Below are 23,791 nucleotides of genomic sequence, written 5' to 3'. Positions count from 1 at the left end.
GGAATCCTGACCATAAAAGCTTATTTTTCAGCAGCTGAGACTTTGTGTGGGAGCTGTGCACAAGAAATTAGATTTGGATCATATTTAGTGTCTTTTCTGTGATCCTTATATTGAGCAGAGTTGTGCAGAGCTTAATGGTGCAAGTAAACCGGGTCACATTAAGAATACTCATTTGCTGAAAGTAAGTGGCACACTTGATAATCTTGCTGAATTGTAGCATATTACTTGAATACTTGAAATATTTTTGAATGCACTGGTTACAGAGGGCACGCAAATGTTTGGAAATCGGTCAGGGATTTGCAGTCTACTGCAGGGAAACAATCAAAGCAGAATTTCCTGCTGCAATCTTTGTCTCGTCCCTTGCAGCAGCAACCTTTACCCGAGTTGATTCAATCATTACTGCAGTGGAAAATCATCGCCAGGAGGAGGCGGACAGGGAAGGAGAGGCAACAGTTTTCTGTGTGAGTCCTGAGTGACATCAGCTTACAGAGAAAATTGGCAAAGTATTGGTCCACATTAAGAATCAGAAGGGCATGACTGTAGGGATGTGTGGAGAAGGGCACAGGACCTCTGCCGTTTTGCTGTGGTGAGCTGATAGATTATCTCAGGTCATCTCATTAAAAGGCAGTCTTTGGTTGCAGTTCCACTGCAGTTGAGTTGGAAGAACACTGGAGCAAAGCTGGGGGAGAACTGTGACCTATGAAAATTTACTTTCTCCTTCTGAAGCTGACAGAATAGCCTGAACTGTGTAGGAGCATCACAGGAAAACTTAGTTGGCACCTCCAAACAGTTAAATACAAAGTCACTCACTTAAATTCCCACTTGAAGACTATGCCAGACAGTATTGACTGAGAAAATTATCTGTAGTATCCAGCCAACTGAATATGAATTGACTTAAATATAAGAAGTTATCATTGTGATGGTGTGACTAAGAAAACAAACGCTGTCCTTTCACTTATAAGCGAGGAAAACTATTACTGCAGTGCTAACATTATGAAGGCTACTCCTTGTAAACTTTTGGAAAAAATGGACAGTGAAGTAAAGCTTTAACTGGGATTATACAGTATGGGTTCTTACAAACGCTTTAAAATAAAACACTGAACAAAGAAGCTTCCATGCAACAAGGGGCTGTTGAGCACCTCCAGAAGGCCAAGTGCTTGGAGGGATTTTGAATGCCTCAAATGTAATTTCTTTTGGTCCATTATTAACCATGGCACAAAGTGCAGAGCTAAGGAACTGGCGGAGTGAAGCTAGGACCGTTCTTTGGTGTACACCACAAGGTAAACTGTTTTTTATATATTGTGGAGTAGTAGTACCATTACAGACATCTTTCCCTTCCCCTATTTCAGCATATGTCTCAATAACTTTTTTTTTTTTTTTTAATGGATGGTTTTACAACTAAATTGATTCTCATCCCTGGGGGCCTAAAGGCCTCTTCCCCTTGCAGCATTTAAGGACTGTGATGGGAAAAATAGGTCTAATGCAGGGGCATGTTTGAAATGTCCTCCCACACAGGAGATCAGACCTTCCAGTCCTCATTTTCTGTGTATTTCATCCTTTGACACTACACTGCAGATCTTAGTCTTTCATTGAAACATTGCTCTCCCACTACCACACTTGCAAAGAAATCCTGTTAAACCATTAGTAGACTCTTGCATGAGAATCTTGCTGCTATTATTTATATACTTAAATGCTCATTTCTGCTGATGACTCTAGGACTGAATAGGAAGCTTTTGATCTTTCCAAACTGATGCTCCTCATCCAAAGAAGCCCCACACTACCTTCTGATACCCCTGTGCAGTTCTGTGTGAGACTAATAGTTACAAAGTCCCATTTGCACTTTCCTCCTGAGTCGTCCTTTGCAGTGGGAATATCCTTTTCTCCCTCCCCCTTGAAGAACTCGTTTTATTAAAGAAAGTCATATTGTTTCAAAGAGGCCATAATATTTTACTAGTTAATAAATTGTTAGTTATCTTGGTTTATCTTATTTCTGCCAGTATTATGCTTAATTGTTTTTGCATGAGTATGGCCAATTAAAAGCTACTGCCAGCAGTTGTATTTCTATATTATTAAATGCAAATACTCTAATGAGAGCTGATTGACAATGACACCAAGCCAATGTTTTGGCTATACTTTTATTTACTTCACGTACTATGAACATATACATTACATGCTACAAAAAAAATAAAAAAAGACTTTAACTGTCAAGAAAGTGGATAGTGTTATAATACAATGGCACATGTTCATATTTTTCTTCAAAGTGGTTTGGTTAGAATCCTTCCCCAAAACCATTAACAAAAAATGAAGTGTTTTACTCTTAAGATGATTAGAAATATTTGCATTATTAACAAATACAATTCAAACAGATTAACAAGATTTAACCAGGTCAAATATTAGTAAAAAGGCTGGGGTTTACCAAAATGAAATATATATTAATAAAAACCATAGCAGCCAGTTGTACTTTTAGTGTGATATAATGTGTAAATGCACCAGAAGAACACAGTGTAATTGAGCATTCTGCTTTCACGGTGTATTTCTAGAAATGATTATTCTAGTTCTAACACCTGCCTATGCACAACAGACCAAAAAAACACAGCCAAGTAGAGACAAAAGATTGTGACCAACATTATTAGCAATGATTTTTTGCACGCATTGGGAAAAAAGGAAGGAACAAATAGAAGAGGATAAACAAAGGCCACAAGAGGATTTCATCTACATGTTTATGAACATATGTTCTACCTATTTTCCTTTAAGAGTTCAATAAGTTGAAATGTCTATTTTGTACAAATGCAAACATAGTAACTTCTATCACCTATGAAACAAAATCACATTTCAGCTTAAAACAGAATAGTGGAAAACAGTTGCATAATGTACCAGTTGACTAAGAAAAACTGCTTGACAAGAACTTAGGATTCTAGTGCAACAGCAGCTATTAAGACTCCTCTAGTTACTTTTTTGCTCTTTCAAAGTGTACAAATATTTGCAATTTATACAGTCTTCACAAAAAACACATCTACAAAGTTTGCAGGGTATTTGCTAGTTAACAATTCAATTTGTTTTTCATATTAAAAAGGCGAGATTTGCATAATAAAATTCCTTTCAGAAAAAATGTGTTTTGGTATCTTAAAATAATTGCTGATCGGAAAGTTACAGATGTGTGGGCTTTCATTAATTGTGATTGGAAACAATTCCTTCAGAACAAACGGTGTTACTTGAAGAATATTCAGTTCATTATGCTTCTTTTGAAATACCTGAAGAAAAATATAAGCATATATGGGCAACTGATAAGCTTAGTATGCAAGTCCGTATTTAACGACTATTGAAAATTCAGTTGCATTAAATATCAAGGTCAGAGGAAAAATACAAATTAGACTTACAGAAACCAATGTGTTACTGAACCTATAGTTCCTCAAATTTTCTCCAAAGTAGATTTTGTACTAAGCTAAAAGTGATCCCAAAATCAAAGACTAGCACATCATCTGAACCAGAACAGCAATCCAAACTAGAATAGTACTGCAATTACTCTGTTACCATTCTTCTTAGATCACTGCCACAAAAACAGACCCACTGTCAGTTTTCTAATAATCTTTTGTAGTGCTTAGGAGATTGGTGATGGAAAAATATGATTTGTGTACACTGGCATTAGTCTACAGTATTATTGGGTGCCCATTACCTGAAAATTGGTCAGACTTGCTGATGAGTTAGTTCTGAAGTAAAGCAACTAGTACTTAAATATAACAAGTGTTATCATTTCCAGCATGTTACACAGTTCTGAGGTAAAGTGTTACCAGTATTCTGTTTTATGGGTTCATGCCTTGCAGCAATAGCCTTTGCAGTGAGAACTAGTCCTTGCAGCATTTACAGCCAATGAGACATTCTAGTCACATGGTTTCTATTGATCAAAATAATGTTTTCAGTTTAATACTATTTACAAAAACTGCTTTGTATGGATTACACCACAGTCAAAGTTACAAAATTGGTTTGCTTAAGTTTGGTCACTAGAGTGCCGTATTTGGGTACAGGCAAGGGATAGTTCAGTGTTTAATTTAAGTTTACAAAACTTACTGAATCCATTCTGATTTATATTAGAGAAAACCAGATAATTAGAAGAACAGGCTGAGAAAGAAAATCAAGCAGTGCATAATATCACTATTCAATGCACTGATTTTCATTTATGAGCTATGAAGCTGTATTTACTCTATTATGCCTTTTGAGAATCAATCCAGAAGCACACAGGTATTTTTCATTAGTTTATTAAAAATAAAATCCTCATGAATTAACTATCAGATATTTTTACAAATGGGAATTAAACCAGAAGAGTCCCCAGAATAACTTTAAAATAAAAGTAATATTTGGTTTGTCAGTTCACCATGTTTGACACTGATTTGTACTGTAATGTATAGGAATATTGAAGAATTCTAAAAATATTAAACTGGCCCTACATAATTTTATCTGAAAGCAGTGCCAATATTTTAGTATATTTAGTGAATCAAACACTGCTTTAAAGCTATGCATTAAAGTGCTATGCACATATTTTTCAGCACTGATATGGATGTTTACACTTCCATAAGCCTTATGTTTGTGGATAAGAAGAGATACTGGTGTGTTAACAAAAACTTTAATTTAAATCAGCTGCTATGTTTGAAGCATCAACAGTACTGAAAAAAAAAAAACCAACAAATCTAGTGTCCACAAACTTCTAGAATTCTGAGCTGATTTGATCTGTCACTTACCAATAAAATGGTAAGCATCTCTAAATCATACAGCTGTCCCCAATGGGCTCTACAAAAATCCGTATTGTGCACAGTTAACTCACTGTGCAGAGTACTATATAGCCTTTCTAGGACAGAGAATTCAGAATGGGGAAAAAAAAAAAAAAGGAGAAAGCTCCAAGGATAAATTTGTGAAATTTCTACCTATACATTGAATTGTCTAAGGTTGATGTTTATTGCCTGAGGAAGAAGCAACATAAGAAACAGGACCGGAGAGAGCTATAAATGCTATAATAACATCTACATTACTGCTTTCTCCAACTGCTGCTGCTGGCAAGGTCCAGTCTGCTGTGCACGTGGACATAAGCAGGCATTACAACCTATAATCATGTACTAGTTCTGCCACTTGACACACAAGTTATCTACTGTCGTACCCTGAATTACATGACCCTTGATTAAGGAATGGTGGTGTTCAGTCCCAGGGGTTTGCAGGTTATCAGAATGCTTATACAAGCAATACCGCTTTCAACATCTGTTGGAACATAGTCTTGATGGCATCTGCAATAAAACAAGTTGAGATTGTTCCCGTCTGTAAGCGAAACTGTTGAGCCACACTCAGCTGAAGTCCTCATCAGGATTCTGTTGATCCAGCAGGCGGACATGTGTGAATGGAAAGTGACCACGTTTACCATTACATTCTCCTTCCCACTGACCACTCACATTAATCTTTGTGACCTTTACAAGCTCACCGACCTGCAGGATAAGAAATAAGTAAGTGTTAGAGCATAAAAACACATACGATGATCTGCTGCCCTTCCCTTTGGAGTCTTATCATCCAAGTGCACCAGATATACTTCTATAAAAAAGTAATTTTAGTCTTAACCATTTTTGATACACCAGTCTACCCTATGTTATTCACTCCTGAAGAGAGTATGAAGAGAAAGTAGCACACCTAGTTTAGGTGTGAACTACCTAAATTGAAAGCCTGCAATCCAACACCAATCTTTCAGAGCACCCCTGGGACTTGACTGATCAGTCTCCATCACAATAAATGGATTTGGCTGAAGAGGCTTGCATTCTGCTTGTACTGGATCAGCAACCTCATTAAAAGAGGGTGGGTTTGCAGGTATACAAAGTAAATGCTAATCTGGAAGCTAAACAGCTCCTCAATTTTAATTTTGAAAGTCCTCTTAGGTACTTTTCACCTAGTACTGAAAGAGTTCTGGATGACAGTGGTAAAAATCTTTTACCAAACCAATGGTAGAACTTTGAGCTGAGGTAGCATCTAAGCCACAGATTACAAAACACTAGGAGAATATTCAGGGGGAGATATTGCCTTAAGGCTGCTCTGCTCTTAATCTTTGAGCATTCACAACGAGCCATTATTTGAGAAAGAACACAAGGCCAGATGGTCTTTCAGTCTCGTTCATGATGGCTTTCTTATATAAAGAAATTCCACAGGTATAGCACAAACAATTGATACCCTCCCTATTATACCCAAATTGTTTGGTTATAAAAATAAAACAATAGTTACTATGGACTGATTCAGCAATATGCTTTAGTTTAAAAGTATCCTGCTCTCAGGTATTCCACTAAATAAAAGCACTGGTAATATAGCTCATATTCTAATCTCCAAACTAATACCCACACAACCAATTCTAAGAGTATTGTGTAAAACTGCACAGCAGTTACTTTCCCAAGACTGTGCAGTCATGCAATTCAAGTCAGGACCATAAGTCTAGGTCTAATCAGTCCCCATGTTGAAGGATACTTTAAATAAGCAACACTTATACAACCTAGGAAAGCATAATTTACATTGCAAAGGCATTCACTGAAAAGTTAATAAATGCAACAATTAAAAGTTGCCCGAGCAACTGTATTTCTTCTGTGCAGAACTTTATCAATACTCTTATTTATAAGATAACACACAATGGTTTTCAGAACACTTCCCAGGCCGCAGGATGCAGAATGCTATGGGAGAGACAGACACTCTATTTTCATTTATTAATACTGTAAATAAACTCTCAAGGCATGGCCTCAAGTCTTTACTGCATTTCATCCAAAGATTCACTGAATATACAGTTGTTAGTTTACACAGATGCTCAACACCGTGTTCCAAACTCATCCAAGACAGAATCTCATTATTCTCACTTTCCAGGCAGTGAGTGAAGAACAAGGAAAACAAATTAAGATGTTAGTCTCCATTAACTTTACAGGTTTTAATCATTTGCAATCTTTTGTCAGAACAGCTTTTAACAGTTCATAAATTCAAAACACTACATGGACATTTAATTAAACCTCTTATGCCTCTGAGGGTTACTTATCTAGTAATAAGAGGTACACTGGAGACTCTTGCTGTAGCTTTATTTTTTCTTTTTGTAATCATTAGTATAGACATTTTCATGAATCAGATTTTGAAAAAAAAATCCTCTTATGTGTTTGCTACAGGCAAAAAGGAAGCTTTCCTTGACTACTGAATGGTAGTTCAGCTCTTCAGGAACTTGAGCATGCAGTATGTATAATTTTGCTACTGCTACTAATCACTAGGGTTTTTGCACCAAGAAAAAAGTCTGTTGACCAAAACAATACATCAGCTATATTTCCTAATCACAACTATAACAAGAATACTGCCCTAGATAACTTTAAAATGTTTCAGACCTGGATATAATCTTTGCATGAGCTTTCAACAGAAAAATATGCAAGTTCCAACCCACCAGAAAAATCAAAGCCTGTCCTCCTGTCCAGCTGACCAACAGCTCAAGATATCCTTGTAACATCAGTGATTAAAGTGACACTTGTCAATATCTGTGTGCCAGAACAGTGATCCTCTATTGTATTATTTTTCAAACTAGAAGAAAAGTTACCCTTTTTCAAAATAGATCTTTTATAACACTACCTCAATGATTTTTATTTACAACAAAACTTAAACACCTAAACATCTAACATCTAAACATATTCATTGCTTTCATTTTGGCACAGCGTCTTTCCTCCTACTGTTTTTCATTCCCATCCTTACTGAAGTTGAACTTTTTTTTATTTTCGGAGTCATTTTCCTATTTTTATGGACAACAGATCAGTAAGTATTTTATCTAGTAAGGTTCACATCCAACCAAAATAATCTATACACTGCTTACCTTTAGATTATTTTTGGAATCTACAGTAGTGATATGTCAATTATGTTTTGCAGAACTATCTGTGCAGTATGACACTGGCAATTCTGCCTACACTAAGTTACAAATATGCAGAAGTTGACCGTAAGAACTTACTATCTGTAAAGCTTCATCTACTCTATTTTGTTACGGACTCATCCACACCATGACATAACACTGATAACAAAGAAAAACAAGTAAGTGTTTTTCTACTCCAGATATTTTTCTTTGGAAAGACAGACTGCTGGTCTCTGTGCTCTCACTGAATATCACAAGCATTACTTTCTATAGAATCATAGAGAGTTTATTTTGGATACTTCATGACAAAGTCACCTGCAAAAAGTGAGTTCAACACTGAAATGATAATGAGTTAGAATATGGGATGCAGTGCTCTCACTCCCAGAAGCATCCTGGGGTTGGTCAGTCGGTTGTTTTTTTAAGGGATGTTTCAGGATGATTGCAACCAAGGGACACTAATTTATAAGTAGTTATTACTATGAAAACCTACACCTGAAACTTGCATATTTACTAATTTGTAAAAGTAGAAAGACTTCTGAGCTCAAATATTCCTTTTTATCAGTAATTTCATTTAGCACCAAGTCTCTGATATGATCCTTCAGTCACATTCTATTTATATACATATATACCCCTGTATCAATCAAAGCAGGACTGATTTTAAGGAAGTATGGGTCATGTGAACATTTCACAAATGTTAAGTTCCTTAATAACTTATAGGTCTTTCTAGATCTGCTTTGAAACACTGCATGTTAATCTGTATTTCAAATTCTCTCCCAAAGATTAGATAGAGAAGTTTTCTACAAAACTACTTCTTATTGCAATTGCCAGAATTTTTCAGCTTTTAGACCAAAGACAGTTGTTCCTGCTGAATTCTCCTTACTTTTAATGTTGACTTATGGTATCATTAGCCTATTGTGCATCATCCCACCAAGCACAGAATCTCAGGGAGAGCACTTGCACCCTGCTATATGGCCAGATTTGTCCCAGTCTTCATCAGAAATTTTAAAACTAAATATATCCCATATGTTCCAAAGCAAAACAAAGCTTCATGTGAAGCCTTCCATATGCAGTTTTATTGCAGGTACTCCTCTTTGGTAAGGTCAAAATGCCAGAGTTCTACTACTGTTACAAAGAAAACACACTCTTTTAAATACAGTAGTGAAAAAGGCAGGATATTTTTCCAGTCATTTACCACATTGATCTTCCCTCCCTTTTTTTTTTCCCCCTCTCCCCTCTTTTAAGTAAAAACAGACTCTGGCAACTCCTTGAATAGGTCTAGTTACAAGCAAAAAGTCAAATAAAAGATAAAAATTTTTTTTATGCTAAATGCTTTTTCCCCATAATGCAGCACAGCCTTGATTAGAACATCATTTGCTCTGATCCCCCATCCTTAGCTCTTTGAAACCATGTCAGCTTTAACTTAATGGAACAGTACAGATATGCTGTTTGTAGTTTGGCCCAAAAATGTTTGACGTGAAGAATCTATCTGCCTAAAACAAACAGTGGGCTCCACTTCCACCCATGGATATTGCCAGGTTTAAGATTAAGAGTTCTCATTTTGAAAAAAAGTTCTAAATTTATAGTTATTAAGAGGCCTTGGCACAAATGGACTGACAAGATTTACATAACGCTTTCTACTAAGTCATCTAAGAAAGATCTCTAAATAAATAGAACAGGAATGCTATGAAGTGAAAGGGAATGTGAAAAAGAAGGAGACAACATAGAACAGTAGTTTGACAGACAGGATGAAGAAATATTTGGAGGAGAAGTGCACGTTGCTTTTTTTTTTCCTGTACAGACCTTGAAAGCAACTCACTAACATTGTGATTTTAAATGATAAAGGGTACAGCAAAGCTAGGAAGGTCTATTAGAAACAGTGATAATCACGTCAAGTTTTAAGATTTGTAATAAAATACAAGCCTTAAAGTCTGTAAATAAGTATTTAAGTCTGCAAGCTCTACAAAGGCCATTGTTCTAATACAAAGGTAGAAAGACAATATAAATCTTACCTATATCCTGACATAGATGGGCAGAGCCCACACACTTGAATTCCTCTCTCCCAAACACTTCAGCTATCAAGCCTATTAGCACCAGTTAGTAAAAGACACTAGTGGTGCAAGTTAGTGTAGAACAGAGAGAAGATGCTCTCCATGAAACTAGACTTTCTAAGGCACAACATACTTGACAGAACATGCGAGTTTCTAGTACAGAGGATTGGACTAACAGAAGATCAGCTGTGGCAATAAGAAGCTGCTCTTCAATCTATAAAGGCTTTCACTTTCACTCAAAGTTGTTTAAGACAACCTACATTTCCAATATTTTCTGACTCTCCCTGTTTCACTCCATACTACCAACCTGCTGCACAGCTGGGGAGTGTGCTGAGGTTCTGCTTTACGTGAAATAAAAGGCAAAGTTAAGCTTAAGAGAACACTGATGGCAGCTCACTAGAGTCAATAAAAGCTTAAAAACAAAACCCAGAAAATAAACCAAAAGGTTTTGACAAATATGCCAAAACATGATCTCCAACATCTCAAGCAAAACCTAACAGCTGGTAATTGTAACAGTCCACAACAATGTTCAGGGATATTTCCAAGCTCCAGGAGGTGGCTGGGTGGGGAGGGTGAGAAAAAGAGGGAAAAAGAGGGGAAAAGAGGACATTTTAGGCTGCGTGGAAGTCTGAGGGTTAAAATCTTTGCATGTTCCCACAAAATCTGGTGAGTTGGCATAAATTCCCATGCACACTTCTTAACCCCAAAATTTAAGTACTGAATCCTTTTGATTCAGAAATGTAACAGAACCTATAGTAACTCAGACTGTATTTACACTGCTGCCTGGATAAATTACAATTTAAAATGGAAAACAACTTTACATCTCATGAGTTATAAATCAATTATCACATCTGTAGAATGTGCTATTTTTGCCAATTCTGTACTTAAGAGATGTACCTATACTTACCACAGCTCTGAAGTACCAAAGTGCACTTTATACTATGGAAGATTAAACTAAGTATTTTGAGACTGGAGAGGAGATACTCTGACTCAGCACAGAAACTGTTTTTTCCCCCAAGTACTTAAAATGTTATATAAACAGGAAGTCAATTAGGTATCAGGAAATTCCAGAGCCTTTAGCTCAAAGAAAGCCTAGATTAAAGGATACAATTTACATATCATCCTAAGGGAAAGGTCTGCCACTGAGAATACCTTAGACTCAATTTCCTCAAATGTGACTTGGGGGATAACTATCTGATGTGTAGAGATAGAGCACTCTATCCTCCTTTTAAGAGGAAATATCAAAAAGGGCATGTAAAAGTATTTAATCGTATCAGGAAGTGAATCAACCTTAGGGGAACTCACGGTTCTATTACAAATCGTACTCCATCAGTCACTGCTTTACATGAGACCTCCCTAATGAGTTGTAATGTATGTTCCTGCTCAACAAACTAAAAACAATGTAACATTCTGCTTGAGGTCAAGGTGTTACTATAAAACACAGTGTGATCCTCGTCATCCTTGCGTAATTTTAGAGAGACTATCAATGCTTCCACTGATTGCTTTTAAACTGCTCTTATCTGAGATTGGAGAAAAAACTGAGCACACCTTCTAGAGACTGGGGTGAGGCAATCAACAGTAAACATAAGCCCAGACATACCACACCTCTCCCTCCCCCCTAAAACACAAAGACTTCAGAAGTGAAAACATGGATGGAAACACTTATGTTAGTGATGCTTGACAAAAGACAGGATATTGATTCAGTAAGCTAAACATGCTATAATAATCAAAGTCTTTCCTAGTCACTTATTAATTTAAAAAACAAAATCCTTTATCCGTAACTTATTAATCATGATGTAAAATCAGTATTACAATACTTTTCTCTTTCTCATTCCTACAAAACTATAATGTGCTTGAAAGGGAAAGCCCTTGAACAGATCTCTTCTTTCTAAGTTTTGCCCATTATGTACCTCCAAAGCCAAGGCTGTCTTGTCGTAGGCATTAGGGACTCGCTTCTGGATAACCCGGGCATAAATAGGGCCATTCTGAAGGTTAGGGAGCGGAGTGTTGATGCTGGGCTGGGCATAGGGCCCTGGCTCCGGCCCACCCAGTGGTTGTGGGTGGGAACTATCCTGGTTACCTCCAATCAGAGTAGATACTGAAGCAGAGGAAGGTCTATACTTCTCGACGTAAGGAACAGGTATCATTCCCCTCTTTCCTTCGCTGTCTTCTGCATTCCACCATTGCTCTTCAGGTTTATCCCGGATTCTCAGTATGTCTCCTTTCTTAAATGGAAGATCTTCTTCATCATTTCCATTAAAGTCAAAGAGAGCTCGCACATATTCAGCCTCCTCCTGTCTGAGGATAACGCCACTATTCTGCCTGGATCTGGAAACCGGTTCTATCAAGGTTGTAGTGTCCAAATAGTGTATTTTGTAGAATTCCAGTAAAGATGGCAAAGACTCAAACTCCTGGTCACCTATTCGAAATTTGGGGGGATTCAACCCTGAAAAAAGAAGGCAATGTATCAACAGAGTATACAACAGTGACAACTGTAAATTAAACATTTAAGAAAACTAGTATATTTACAGATAGGTAATTTGATGCAGAATTGGGTCACCTTTGGATCATCAACATTCATCATGTCTAACCTATGTGACGTGAAAATGAAACGAGAACTCTTAATAATCAGAACTGCTTGCATATATTCATAGTTTGGGACTTACTCCCTTATATTAACAGAAGAAAGCTGAAATTACCAGTTTGACTTATCAGGGCAGCAAATTAATGCTCTTCTGCATACTTTAATCATAGACAGCACTATTCTGATCCTGAAGATAGAGCTTTATTGTAAAGGTTTTGTCAAAGAAGGGAAAAGGTATATAACAAACAAATGATTCGGCACTGCCAAACTTCATGAAATAGGAAAAAAGTACTTTGTTTCCTTGGACGTTATACAGAGCCAACAGATTAAAAAAAAAGTCAGTACATCTGAGTTTCCCAGGAGCATATGCAATTTTCACTACGAGACATTTCCTTTTTTTATTGTTGTTTTATACTCTAAATCTAGAAAGCAAATGAAATCTTTGGTATAATTCCAAGAAAGTGATTTTTTTTTTTTTTTAAACTTTTCCCTTCACAGTTTAAAGTTGTTTCAGAAGGACAACATTGCAATACTAGTCATTTACCTGTTATAACGAATCTTGAGTTACAGACACTGACACTAAGAAAACGGCTTAGCACAGCAAACGACTTGTGTGAATGAGCAAATTGAATTACTTTTCCTTTTGATAAAAGCTACCATTTAAATAAAATTATATACGTATATGTATGTGAAAAGGCAATATATGTTTTCATAACAGGTATAATTTAATCTTTTAATCTCAAGTCTTCTAGTTTCTCTGCACAGTTGTCAGATAGAGTCTAAATTATACATCATCTGAACTGCAAATACATTGAAACTGATCCTGTTCATATCGGAGACATTAAAAGTATCAAAGTGCAGATACCCATTTCAGTTTTCAACCTGTCCTTTACACCTTTTTTTCCATTTTATGTTCTTCAAGCTTAGCTGGGGAAAAACATACACATGATGTTCTATTTCCACCATGCCATACGCTGTGTAATCAGTTATGGGAAGAACTGTGGAAGAGTGGGGGAGGGCAATGGAGAGGAAAAGATTTACGCTTTAATGAGTAACTCTTCTAGCAAGAAAGAGAGGCTTACTTTGCAAGTCTGTTTCTCTGCAGGGAATATCTAACAGTTCCGAGACTTAGCTCAAGTACAAAGCTAGCAGAATTCTTTAAGCTGTCACTGATCCAAAACCCCCTTCAAAGTAGCACTGTCAGCACGGAAAGCTAACATTACAAGAAATTCTTTCAAGTGAGCAAAAAGGGGTTCCAATAGAGAAAACAGATTCAATACGATAAACATTGACAAACACCCAATAAATAAGTTTTAAAGTATCCTGAAGGAACTCAAACATCAGTGAAGCTGGTTACTGGAAATTCAAAGAAGCAGAACTATGTAATGGGAAAATGCACTTTTGCACGCATCAACAGGCCTGAAAGACTTTCAAAAGAAATTGGTGCAACTGCAATGAGCCAAGAAACAAAACAATATCCTCAAAAATTACAAAAAAAACCCAAGAGATAAGGAAGTTAATGTAAATATCAGTAAGAAGTGTGAACATGGCATAAAAAGAGGAGTAAGATTCCTTGTTATTCTCCCAAGGCACCATATACTACCATGAAGAAAATCTGCTCTCTGAAAATAGGTAAAAAACCAAAACAAAACAAAAAAAAAACACTCACTTTTTTTGATGAAATGTAACTCATAGCTCTAGAACTAGCAAGAACTCTGGAATTTCATCTTAGCTCTTAGCTATGCGCTCTCACAGTAGATGGCTTCTGGCTGCACAGGCAGCATCTCTACACCACTTCAAAATAGCTTGAGTTCACTATATAAGCATATAACGCATAAATATTTGGCAATATTGGACTTCTGTTACACTGCGAGCAGTGGGGCACAGCGGGAAAACGTGCTTCACAACAAGTGGTATAGATATCAAGCTTCAGACAAACCTGGTGACAGAAACACGTGTGTACCTGCTACTATTTTATATGAGAGCCTTTAAGGATCAAGCTTATATGGACACATATCAAAAGAAAAAGTCACAGAAACTACAAGAGTGTCAGAACATCAAGATCTTCAAAGAAGTCCCACGGAGAAGAGTGATCCTCTAATGACCAAAGATATTTTAGCAGCGTATTTGTTGATCGCTAAATTAATTGACACGGAACTGATTTCACATGACAATTCTAGAGTCTGAAGCACTGATTTACCTTTGCAAAACCTGCTACGAACTGAGTCAGTCAGTAGGCTAAGATTTCTGCCTCCAGCAAAATAACTGCATGCAGAAAAAGCTTAAACTCATAGGAAACAAGCAGTTCAACAGGAACATTCATCAGCTTTGTCAGCACCACAACCATCAGCAGGAGGAATAAGGATTTTTTTTTTTTTTAATGGGACTGGAAATGTTTAAGAGCCTCAAAAGAACCTTACAGCAAGGAGCTGAGAACAGCCCTCTTGAATTAATGCATAACAGTCTGAAATAGCTGCCAAATGTAGCTGGATAAAACCTAAGTTGGACTCTAAGAGGAAAAGCCTACTTGAGCCCTCTGTGGGGAAGGAGCGACTGAAATGAGTGTACTGTATCCTGGAAAATAGTATTCTAGAAGACATTTGGCACAATTGCAGAAGAGTGAGAGAACACAGCCTCTAGAAACACATGCTAAGGTCAGAAAGATCAACATTATCCCTGAAGAGACAAACAGGTAAGCAGTAGAAAGGAGTGACATTACCTTCCCAAAAGCCACTGGTGAGAACACTTGCAGAATACCACATGCACTTCTGATGCTTTTGTTTAAAAACAGAAGGCAGCTACACAAACCCAAAGTCTGAAAAACCTCTTTTCAACAAGAATTCTACAAGCTTAAACCAAATTATCAAAGAATATAGCAACGACAACCTGGTCAATACCTGGGGAACTTAAATTAGGAGATTTCTGAATTTAGCTCAAATAGGTATAAAAAGACTAAACAGTTAAAAGTTAGAAAAATGCAGGTTGGAAATAAAATACAGCTACAGCTTACTGAGCAGGTGGTAAACTCTCCATTGATTTAAGTCTTTTGTGTATACTCTTGTTCAGCTACAAGTTAATGAGCTGAATGATGGTCACTCAACATAGCAGGGAAATAATTCCATTCACTATGGGCCCTAATTTCTTTCATTCCCTGGTATAATGAAATTCAAAGATTAACAGAATTCAGGCTCAGTGGAATCTTTTAGTTTCTCGTTTGAACTACATCACTTTTTGTACCTGCAGGCCAACGCAAAATTAAGGCAAGATCTACCATGAGAAAAAGTTACAGCAACAAGACAAACTTTTTGGGAGAGGTAGAACTGGTTTTCTTCATGATCCTGGGACACTTTTCTTGAAGGCATAATTTCTAGCAGCACATTGTCTGCATCTTCTGAGGGCTTTCAGGAAGAGGAGAACATGTGTAAAGGTAAGTCTAACTAGTGGAGAAACTTGAGTCATTTCCTATTAAAGCTGGACAACCAAGAAGTACTAGAAATTCTCTTCCCTCCCTCCCCAGCTCTGCACAGCCAAAGAAAGAGTAGCTGCTCAGCTTGCCCCTGTAGCAGCAGAACTACTCATCTCTGTAAGCTGACTCCTTTGAATCAGAAACACAGAGGACTGAGTATCATCTTTCTTCCTTATTCTGCCCTAGCTCGATCTCTACAAGGACTTAACCTGATTCCATTCAATTCAGCATGTCAGTACAGCAAGCAAAACCTATGCTCTCAGGAAGATGAGGGAAGTGCTAAAATCCAAAGTGGACTGGAATTAAAGAAAATTTCAACTCTAAACCCTGTCAGTTCTCTATACAGCTGTGACATATGTGCCCTTCTGACAATACACTTTAGCCCTGAGTTGGTTTTACGTCAGCATGGAAAAAGATTGCTTATGTAAGCTTTAAATATTGTGAAGATACTGGGGGAGTGGAGGTACAAAATACTTAATATTCTACTTCTTTTTGAGAGTGTGGCCTAGTGGCACAACCATAAAGTAAGCTTCTTCTCACTTTTGAGTTTTTACATTTTCCTCTCCACCCCAATTGTGTTAGTGCAACTAGGCAGTTTTCCCTTGATTCCAAAGCCTCATTCCTTACATTGAGAAGCTTCCCCTTTTAGGCATGGAAGGCCTCACAGAAATACAAGTTTTCATTTTCATTTCTAGACCTACTGTAAGCTTCCTACATCTTCAAAAGCATATTTTGGGCAAGAAAGGCTGTTCTCAGCTCACAGGGTACTGAGACACAAGGAGGCTCTCAGTCTGAAGAAAGATGTCAGAGTGATGTAAGCCAGTTTCCTCCCAGAACATCTGTGAACTCTACCGTGAAGGCATCTCATTCCAGTCCCTGCGCTTCCCTGCCCACGTAGGGACACCTTGTTTCCTTGCTCTAAAGTACCTTCCTGTTCATGCCCGAGAAGAGCAAATAAGTGCCCGTGAACCCTCTGTAAAAACAGTAAAACCCCATTCACTGACTCCTGAACAGAGTTCTAAGCATGCCAGGACAATATTCTTACAGAAGTTGTATACTGTCTTTTCTGCAGATAATCAGAGGAAGAGAGAAAAATAAATGCCTGAGGCATGCACTTTCCAAGCTTCCAGTAACTTGCATTTTGAGATCTTAATATCAAAAACTAACAAGAAATGTCTGCGTTAAACATTGCTCACCCATATCTCAAGTAATTTCATTATATAAAGAGCTAAGTATGGATATCATTAAGTAAAGATTACACGATTCCAGGAAGTACCGTCTGAATTTTCATAAAATCACAGTGGAAGTGATTTGGAAGCATAAGTTAAGAAGCATGTTCTTAAAATGCATACTTACTGAAAACATCACCTTTTACACTGTATCGGTCATACTTTCCTACTTTAGAGAGAAAAATTTTACGACTCTATAAGGTTTCTGACTTTGTCACATTGTGCTTTCAATAGGAAGCATGTTTTACTTTAGATATTTTAGGCATTTTGTTTTAGTGCATATCATACATTTTTACCCTGGATCCATCAGTCAAATTGCAAACATATGATGCATTAAAGTATTTCCTTTATTGTCCACTACCAGGCTAATGCCTGCATTTAGTACTTTCTTTAGTTTTGGATTTCTTTATCTTATGACTGATATTTGATCACAAAAGATACTCTAATTCTGATTCAGCTGTTAATCTCCACCTCCACTGGAAGCAGGATAAATCACTGAATTATGGGAAAGAAAAACACTGTTTCTTTTAAAGGCCTTAAGACATTTCAAGAGGATATAACTATTTGGAAAATTCTTTTAAATTCTCATTTTCCTCATGCTGAAAAATTGACTGCAAGAAGTTAGAAACTGCAGTATATCAGGCAAAAGGTAAATTTAACAAAAAGTAATTTTTTTATAATTCAGAAGTGGAAGACGATATTTCACTTTTGTGACACTCTAAGGCTTTTTATATTAGGGAAGACAGAGCTCCTCATCTCATTCATTCTGTATTGAAGCTGGGTTCCTAGTATCATCTGCACACAGCAAACTTCAGGCACTCATGAATCACACACATGCTTAACTGAGACTAACAGAAATCACTGTAAGAACCTGATCTGGCATATTTAGATTTCTCAGTGGGAGGTGTGCATTTTCCAAATACAATCAGTTGCTAAGAAAGTTATACCATAGTGACAATTATGACAATAATGACAATAACTTGATCACAATAAATAAGCATGGCAATTTACCTTGTTTTATTGCATTACCTTCCCTATCCAAGTATGAAATCCTCTTGAATCTTCTACCAATGGTTCCATCTCCCTCCCATTCCAGAACATCCCCCCTCCACCTACATTTTTCTGAAAGAAAATCTTTTTTTTTTTTTTTAATTTTGCTAGCACCATTTCATTGGTTTGAGAGTGAAAAGACAGCAACTTCAGCACAGAGGCATAATTTAAAATCACTAAAACTTCATCATAGAAATATCTGTGATGCAGGAGTGGTGCCTCACCTATACTCATAACATCCAGGGGAAAAAAAAAAAAAAAGTCAACCAAAATGTAATTATTTTTGCTATAGATTAACTCTACTATGCCAACAGCCTACACAGCTACAATAGCACCTACCTTTCTAACACAGACAAACACTTTAAGACAAAAAATAACTACCTATGGGACATTTAGCAAATCAAAAGAAAACAAAACAAAATCCAATGAAGTTAAAGTACTCATAACACGAACCAGTCCAACGAATACCACAAAATATTACTGAGATTAGGAATGTTGCATAAAATAAAGTTAGAACAGCTATTTACTAAAGCAGTATCACAGTAGCTGGAACATGCATTCAATGATATGAAAAATACTGTTTTTCCAGAGAAGAGTTGCTCTGTAGAAGACAACAGCCCAGCAAAGTGACTGGCACTCATAGTCCTGTGTCCTTCTTCACTACTATCTTTAAAATCCTATCAGACTGGATTCCACAGGGGACTATCCTGGTAACTTCCTCTGTTCTGCCTAACACCAGCCCTGCATTTTGCACAGTAATTCCTGCATCAAGCCTCCATAAGCCTATGACAACAATAAATCTCTGTCTTGACAGACATCAAGCAACAAGGAATTCACCATGTCTTCTGGCAAAACATTTAACTTCCCATAGAGGCAATGACTTCCACTTTACTTCCAGCTGAATTCAGCCACCTTTAACTTCCACCTTGTGGAGCTTTTGATGTTTTGGGTGCACTTTGCAGCCATGGCAGGTTCCTAGGATAAACACAGTGCCTTCAGGCTTTTCCAAATCTGCCAATTTTAAGTTTTCTTCCCCAAGAGCAGGGGAAATCACTGTATAACAGTGCAAACCTACTGGCAACAGGCTTGCTTTTTCTTAGGTTGACTCCTTCATAGTCACCTGAAGTCCATGCAGAGACTGAAAAAAACTCCTATAGCAGATATATTGCTGCATCTTCCCAATATAAGTCTGTTATTCCAAACACAAATATCTATTTCAGGAAGTGTCTGTCTCTGTAGCAATTCATATGCTAAGCTTACTTTTCTGTAAATAAGTTAGCCAGATCTCTTATCGTATAGCAGGTCTTCCAGACTTCAAAATTTTGTAGTAGCTCCTTTCTGAGATGCTAGCAATATGCCCACATCACTTTGTGAGCATTAGTATCAGAACTTGAGTAGTTTTAGTAATGCACTCAGTAATGCCACCAACAGGGACACTGCTACCTTTTTAACTCAATCTTCTCACTTACTCATCTAAGAATCAAGCACCACTGGGGACTCTCATTCGGTTAGTTACATCTGTACTTTCAGAAATGCTGTTTCGCATGATACGTTTTTCCCTCTGACACAAATAGTATCTTCTGTTCCATACGTGTTGCATTTAAGCACTTTTTTTCATATTAGATCTTAGGGTGATGAGGAATACTACCAACCCTCCTTTTTCAAAGTATGCAAGGGGAGAAAAAAAAACAAACTTCACATCTGATTTAAAAGAAAAATCACCTTTACGTTCCTCAGGAGTTCCCACTACTTGAATTACCCAACAAACACTTTGATTTGTGACTTGAAAGTAAGCCTCAAAGTCTGTCTTCTAACGCAGAACTACCTCGTCAGAATTCAGCTCTTTCAGACGACATTTCCACAGAAGGGTCCCCAGGCCCCCGGCGATGGCACGCACCATCTACTAATTACCGCTAGCGGTTTATGAAAACAAAAGCACGGGTGAGCACTAAAGCCGCCGGATCTTTCGGGAGGGCTGCAATGAGCGCGCAGTTCCTGCACAACCTTAACTATGTTATTAAGTCCTTTAAGGCTAGTGCGGACAAACGTCTCAGCTCGGCCACCAGCCGCAGCGGCAAAACGCGGCTTAACTTCTCCACAAAGAGCTTCGCGGCTGGAAGCACCGCCCGGGAGGAGCGCGGGGCCCCCGGGGGGAGGCGCAGCCCGGAGCGGGAGGCCGCCCCGGCCGCCCTCCCCGGCACGGCGGGGGCTGGGGGGCTCTGCCAGCCCTGGGGGTCACTCACCCGGGGCCCCAGGGCCCTCGCCGCCGGCCCGCCGGCCGCCCGTCGGCCCCAGGCTGTTCACGATGTAGTGCGAGACGCGGGAGCTCTCGGACACCGAGAGCACGAAGTCGCCGGGGATGGTGCCCGAGTCGCGCACCAGGAAGGTCCCGTGGCGCTGCCCCTGCAGCAGCGACACCGCCTCGGCCCGGCTCAGCCGCCCCCAGTACCAGCTCGCCCGGTCCTCGGAGTCGAACTGCCCGGCCATGGGGGCCGCCCGCCCGCAGGCCGCGCTCGCTCCCCCCCCGCCCCGCGGGCCGCCGCCACCCGCGGTACCCCGCTCCGCGCCCAGCCCTGCCACCCAAAATGGCGGCCCCTGCCCTGACCTCACCTACCGGATGTGACCGCACGCGGGAGACGCGGGCGGGACGTGGCGTCATCTTCCCGCGCGGCTCGAGAGGCGGGGGGAGAGGAAGTGACGCATACACTGTGGGGGCGGGCGGGCGCTGAGGCGAGCTGCAGGCATGGCGGCGGCTGGGGTGGACGCGGCGGCCCTGGCTTGCCGGAGTCGGTGCACGGACACCGGCGAGGACTGCCCGCGACCGGGATGGCCCCCTCCAGGGCCGCCCTCTCCTCGCGGCCCGGCCGGCGCTCCCCCACCCGCTTGGCGCCTCCTCTGTCAGGGCCGGCGGGAGCAGGGCCCCGGGCGGCTGGTGCAGCCCGGCCCCTGCCCCGGGAGGGCAGCCGGGACTTGCCTCTGCAGCTGGTGCATCCCGTTACGGGCTGCAGGATAACCCCTGCGTGTCCAGTTCCCTGATGGCTTCCCAGCTGCGTGGGCCCGCAGCTCCCTTTGGTAACTCCTGTGAGGCCAGGCTTGTCTGCGCCGAGGCAGCTAAGAGCATGGTTCCGTGTGCCGTTTCCTCCAGGGCTGTACCAGCAGCAGGAGCTCCTGCCCTCAGCTTCCCACCAGCCACACATTCCTTTGCCAGCACAAGCTGTTTTCATGAGGCTACATGCTGAACCGGGCCAGTGAACTGTTAAAAAATAGACCTGCAAAAAGAAAAGGTTATATTTATCCAGATCAGTTCACTGACTCTCTTACTGCAGGGGCCTGCAAACAGGGAAGAGCATAAGTTCCAGTGGTGCCACTGGGAAATGGGGGGGGGGGGGGGAATGCACAATTTTAGAATGGTATCTGTAAAGATGGAGCAATATTTACCACTTCTAGATTATTCTCCAAGATCTCTCTTAAGTTCCAGACAAATGTCTCTAGAGCCTGGATAAATGTCTATTGAATTCTTTTCCAGCTCTGCTCAGTCCTGTGAGCTTTTCCCAGAAAGGAATGTGCTTTTTCAACTGCATGGTCTCCATGTGGCAGTACTTGCATAAACATAATGTTGGAGTACAGCTGTCCTTAACTGTGATGGTGCTGTCCTCATGTCTGGCTGACTCTTCTTTCTTGTAGGGCACTTCGAAATCCTGTAACTATCTTATAGATGGGATTTTGGCATAATATCAGGTAATTAGGATCATATTAACCCTCAAAATATCCTAGTGAGAAAATATATCCTGTCTTACAGGTGGGAAACTGCTGTTCACCAAGTCTATGAGAAAACATGAGGTGCTGGATATCAGTTTTCCCAGTGTTTTAACAAGGGAACATCCTGCCCCTGCTGATCCTGTTCTCTCTCCAGATTGACAGTAGGTAGGAGACAGTCATAATCCATTTGGAACCCAGAGCTCCATTCTACCTGCTGACATGCGGAGTTCGCCAGCCAGCTGCAGAAATACATCTCTTTGGCACAGTTCCATTCCCAAGTTATTCACAAATTTGAAAAGCTGCAGCTGCAGATTCTTGCTGAGAGCCCAAGAATCTAGGAGAGTTAAATCACTGTGGCAAGAAAATGTGTCCATTCTGTTTAGTGGTTCACAGCTTAAAAAAAAACCACAACAAAACCCGCATACAATGGCAAACTTCGTCATTTTCCTGACTCCTGCCAGACCACTGTAAAAAAGACTGCTTTTGACTGAGGGCCCACAAACTGCTTCTTTTTCTCCCTTCCCAGTCCCACCCTTGTATCCCATCTCCTTCTGTTTTGAGCTGAACCACAAAACTACAGGAGATGATGGAGGTTTGCATCAGGTTTGGCTTTCCCTGCTGCAAGCAGTTGGGAATCTTATTGCAAGAGTTCCCTCTGGTGGTCAGCGATGGGGAGATGAATAAAACTTTCCCGGTGCAAGAAGCTCCTTTTGCTGTTTTTAGGCTGAAATGATTTCTAGTTCTAAGTCACTTTCTGACCCTCGTTATTTGTAACATTGCCTTTGCTTGCTTAGGGCTTCTCCAGGTAATGATTGGTAACCTTTCCCAAATTCCTCTTCCCTCATGTTTTTAGTGCTTAGGCAACACCTCCACTGTGCAGTAGTTTGCTACTATTCTTTCTGCACAAAAGCTACAATGAAGGTGGAGCCCTTCCGCCCAAACCTGCATTCCTGTGCTGGCCTTTCAAAGGCAGAGGATTGCAGCCTGAGGTGAACGGGAAGGAACAACAGAATTCTTGGCCACAGTTTCAGAAGAATAAAACTAGATCAGTTTGTAATCCTGAAGAATTTACTGTTAAAAATTTAAACATGATTCTGAAAGAAGTTGTAAGATACCAAGAAAAGATTCCATTGACCTGCCTCAGAGTAAAAGCCCCACGAGCGCAAGCTCTTCTTCACAGCCTGGTTTTCCTCTCTCAGTGCAGCTAAACTTGATTTGATTGTCCCTGCCAGTTGGCCTAGAGATGATTTTTCCTAAGGAGCACTAAAACTTTGACAACTGATCTAAAACCATAGTTAATCAGTAGAAAGCTTCTTGCTGAGTTCAGTGAGCAAGTCAAAATCCTGCTGAGCAGAGAGGGATGTAATATGGTTCTGTAACATTGCTTTGTCCTAGGCAACATTCAAGGATGTTAAATTAAAATTAAGGAAATAATCTGGATTAACTGAAGTCTTCATCTGCTCTCTAAAAACTGCACTGCTAAAGAACCTGGTGTCACATAACCCCATCCTAACCATTACTTTGAAGGGGTTGTTTTCTTAAATCTGCTCTAGATCACATATGACAATACTATTTCTATTTACAGAATGAAAACTAAAAAGAGGAAGAGGTTCGCCTTTTGGGTTCTCTTCTCCATGATCTTGAGAAATATCATTTCTGCCACAGAGATGTGTTTCTTCTTGCAGTCATTTCAGAATCTCAGCAGCTGTCTATATCCCATTACTACTCACATATTCATGTTATGTGTATTCGTGTGTGTTTGACCTCTGCCATAAC

At 39.6% G+C, this 23,791-nt stretch overlaps 1 protein-coding gene across 6 annotated transcripts; it reads right to left on the bottom strand.

The window, feature by feature from the left end:
* Positions 1-2,119: 2,119 nt before the first annotated feature.
* Positions 2,120-20,767, bottom strand: CRK (CRK proto-oncogene, adaptor protein). 6 transcript variants are annotated; one of them, XM_067309828.1, is made up of 4 exons: positions 18,218-18,291; positions 12,457-12,518; positions 11,838-12,373; positions 2,120-3,251 (listed from the first exon to the last, which is right to left on the bottom strand). In XM_067309828.1, exons 2-4 carry the CDS (start codon positions 12,509-12,511, stop codon positions 3,066-3,068), a joined length of 777 nt encoding a protein of 258 aa, XP_067165929.1. In that variant the 5' UTR covers positions 12,512-12,518; positions 18,218-18,291; the 3' UTR covers positions 2,120-3,065. The 6 variants fall into 6 exon arrangements, 5 of the variants coding, with proteins under 5 accessions (XP_067165929.1, XP_067165925.1, XP_067165928.1 ...); XR_010886226.1 differs by lacking the exons at positions 12,457-12,518; positions 18,218-18,291 and adding exons at positions 5,147-5,465; positions 20,500-20,767 and having other exon boundaries at positions 3,192-3,251; XM_067309824.1 differs by lacking the exons at positions 12,457-12,518; positions 18,218-18,291 and adding an exon at positions 20,500-20,767.
* Between the last annotated feature and the right edge of the window lie 3,024 nt (positions 20,768-23,791).

Source organism: Apteryx mantelli, chromosome 22 (assembly GCF_036417845.1).
Source record: "Apteryx mantelli isolate bAptMan1 chromosome 22, bAptMan1.hap1, whole genome shotgun sequence".
Classification (NCBI taxonomy): Eukaryota; Metazoa; Chordata; class Aves; order Apterygiformes; family Apterygidae; genus Apteryx; species Apteryx mantelli.
The sequence above is the reverse complement of the archived record's forward strand: the minus strand, read 5'-3'. Positions and strand labels throughout refer to the sequence as shown.

What these genes read in the sequence shown, in the direction of transcription:
- CRK (XM_067309824.1), bottom strand. Translation starts at nt 20,743, where the DNA reads ATGGCCGGGCAGTTCGACTCCGAGGACCGGGCGAGCTGGTACTGGGGG. An exon ending in CGAGGGCCCTGGGGCCCCGG is followed by an intron (nt 12,374 to 20,499) that starts GTGAGTGACCCC and finishes TTCTTTTTTCAG; the next exon opens with GGTTGAATCCCCCCAAATTT. An exon ending in AGACAGCCTTGGCTTTGGAG is followed by an intron (nt 3,252 to 11,837) that starts GTACATAATGGG and finishes ATTTTTCTTCAG; the next exon opens with GTATTTCAAAAGAAGCATAA.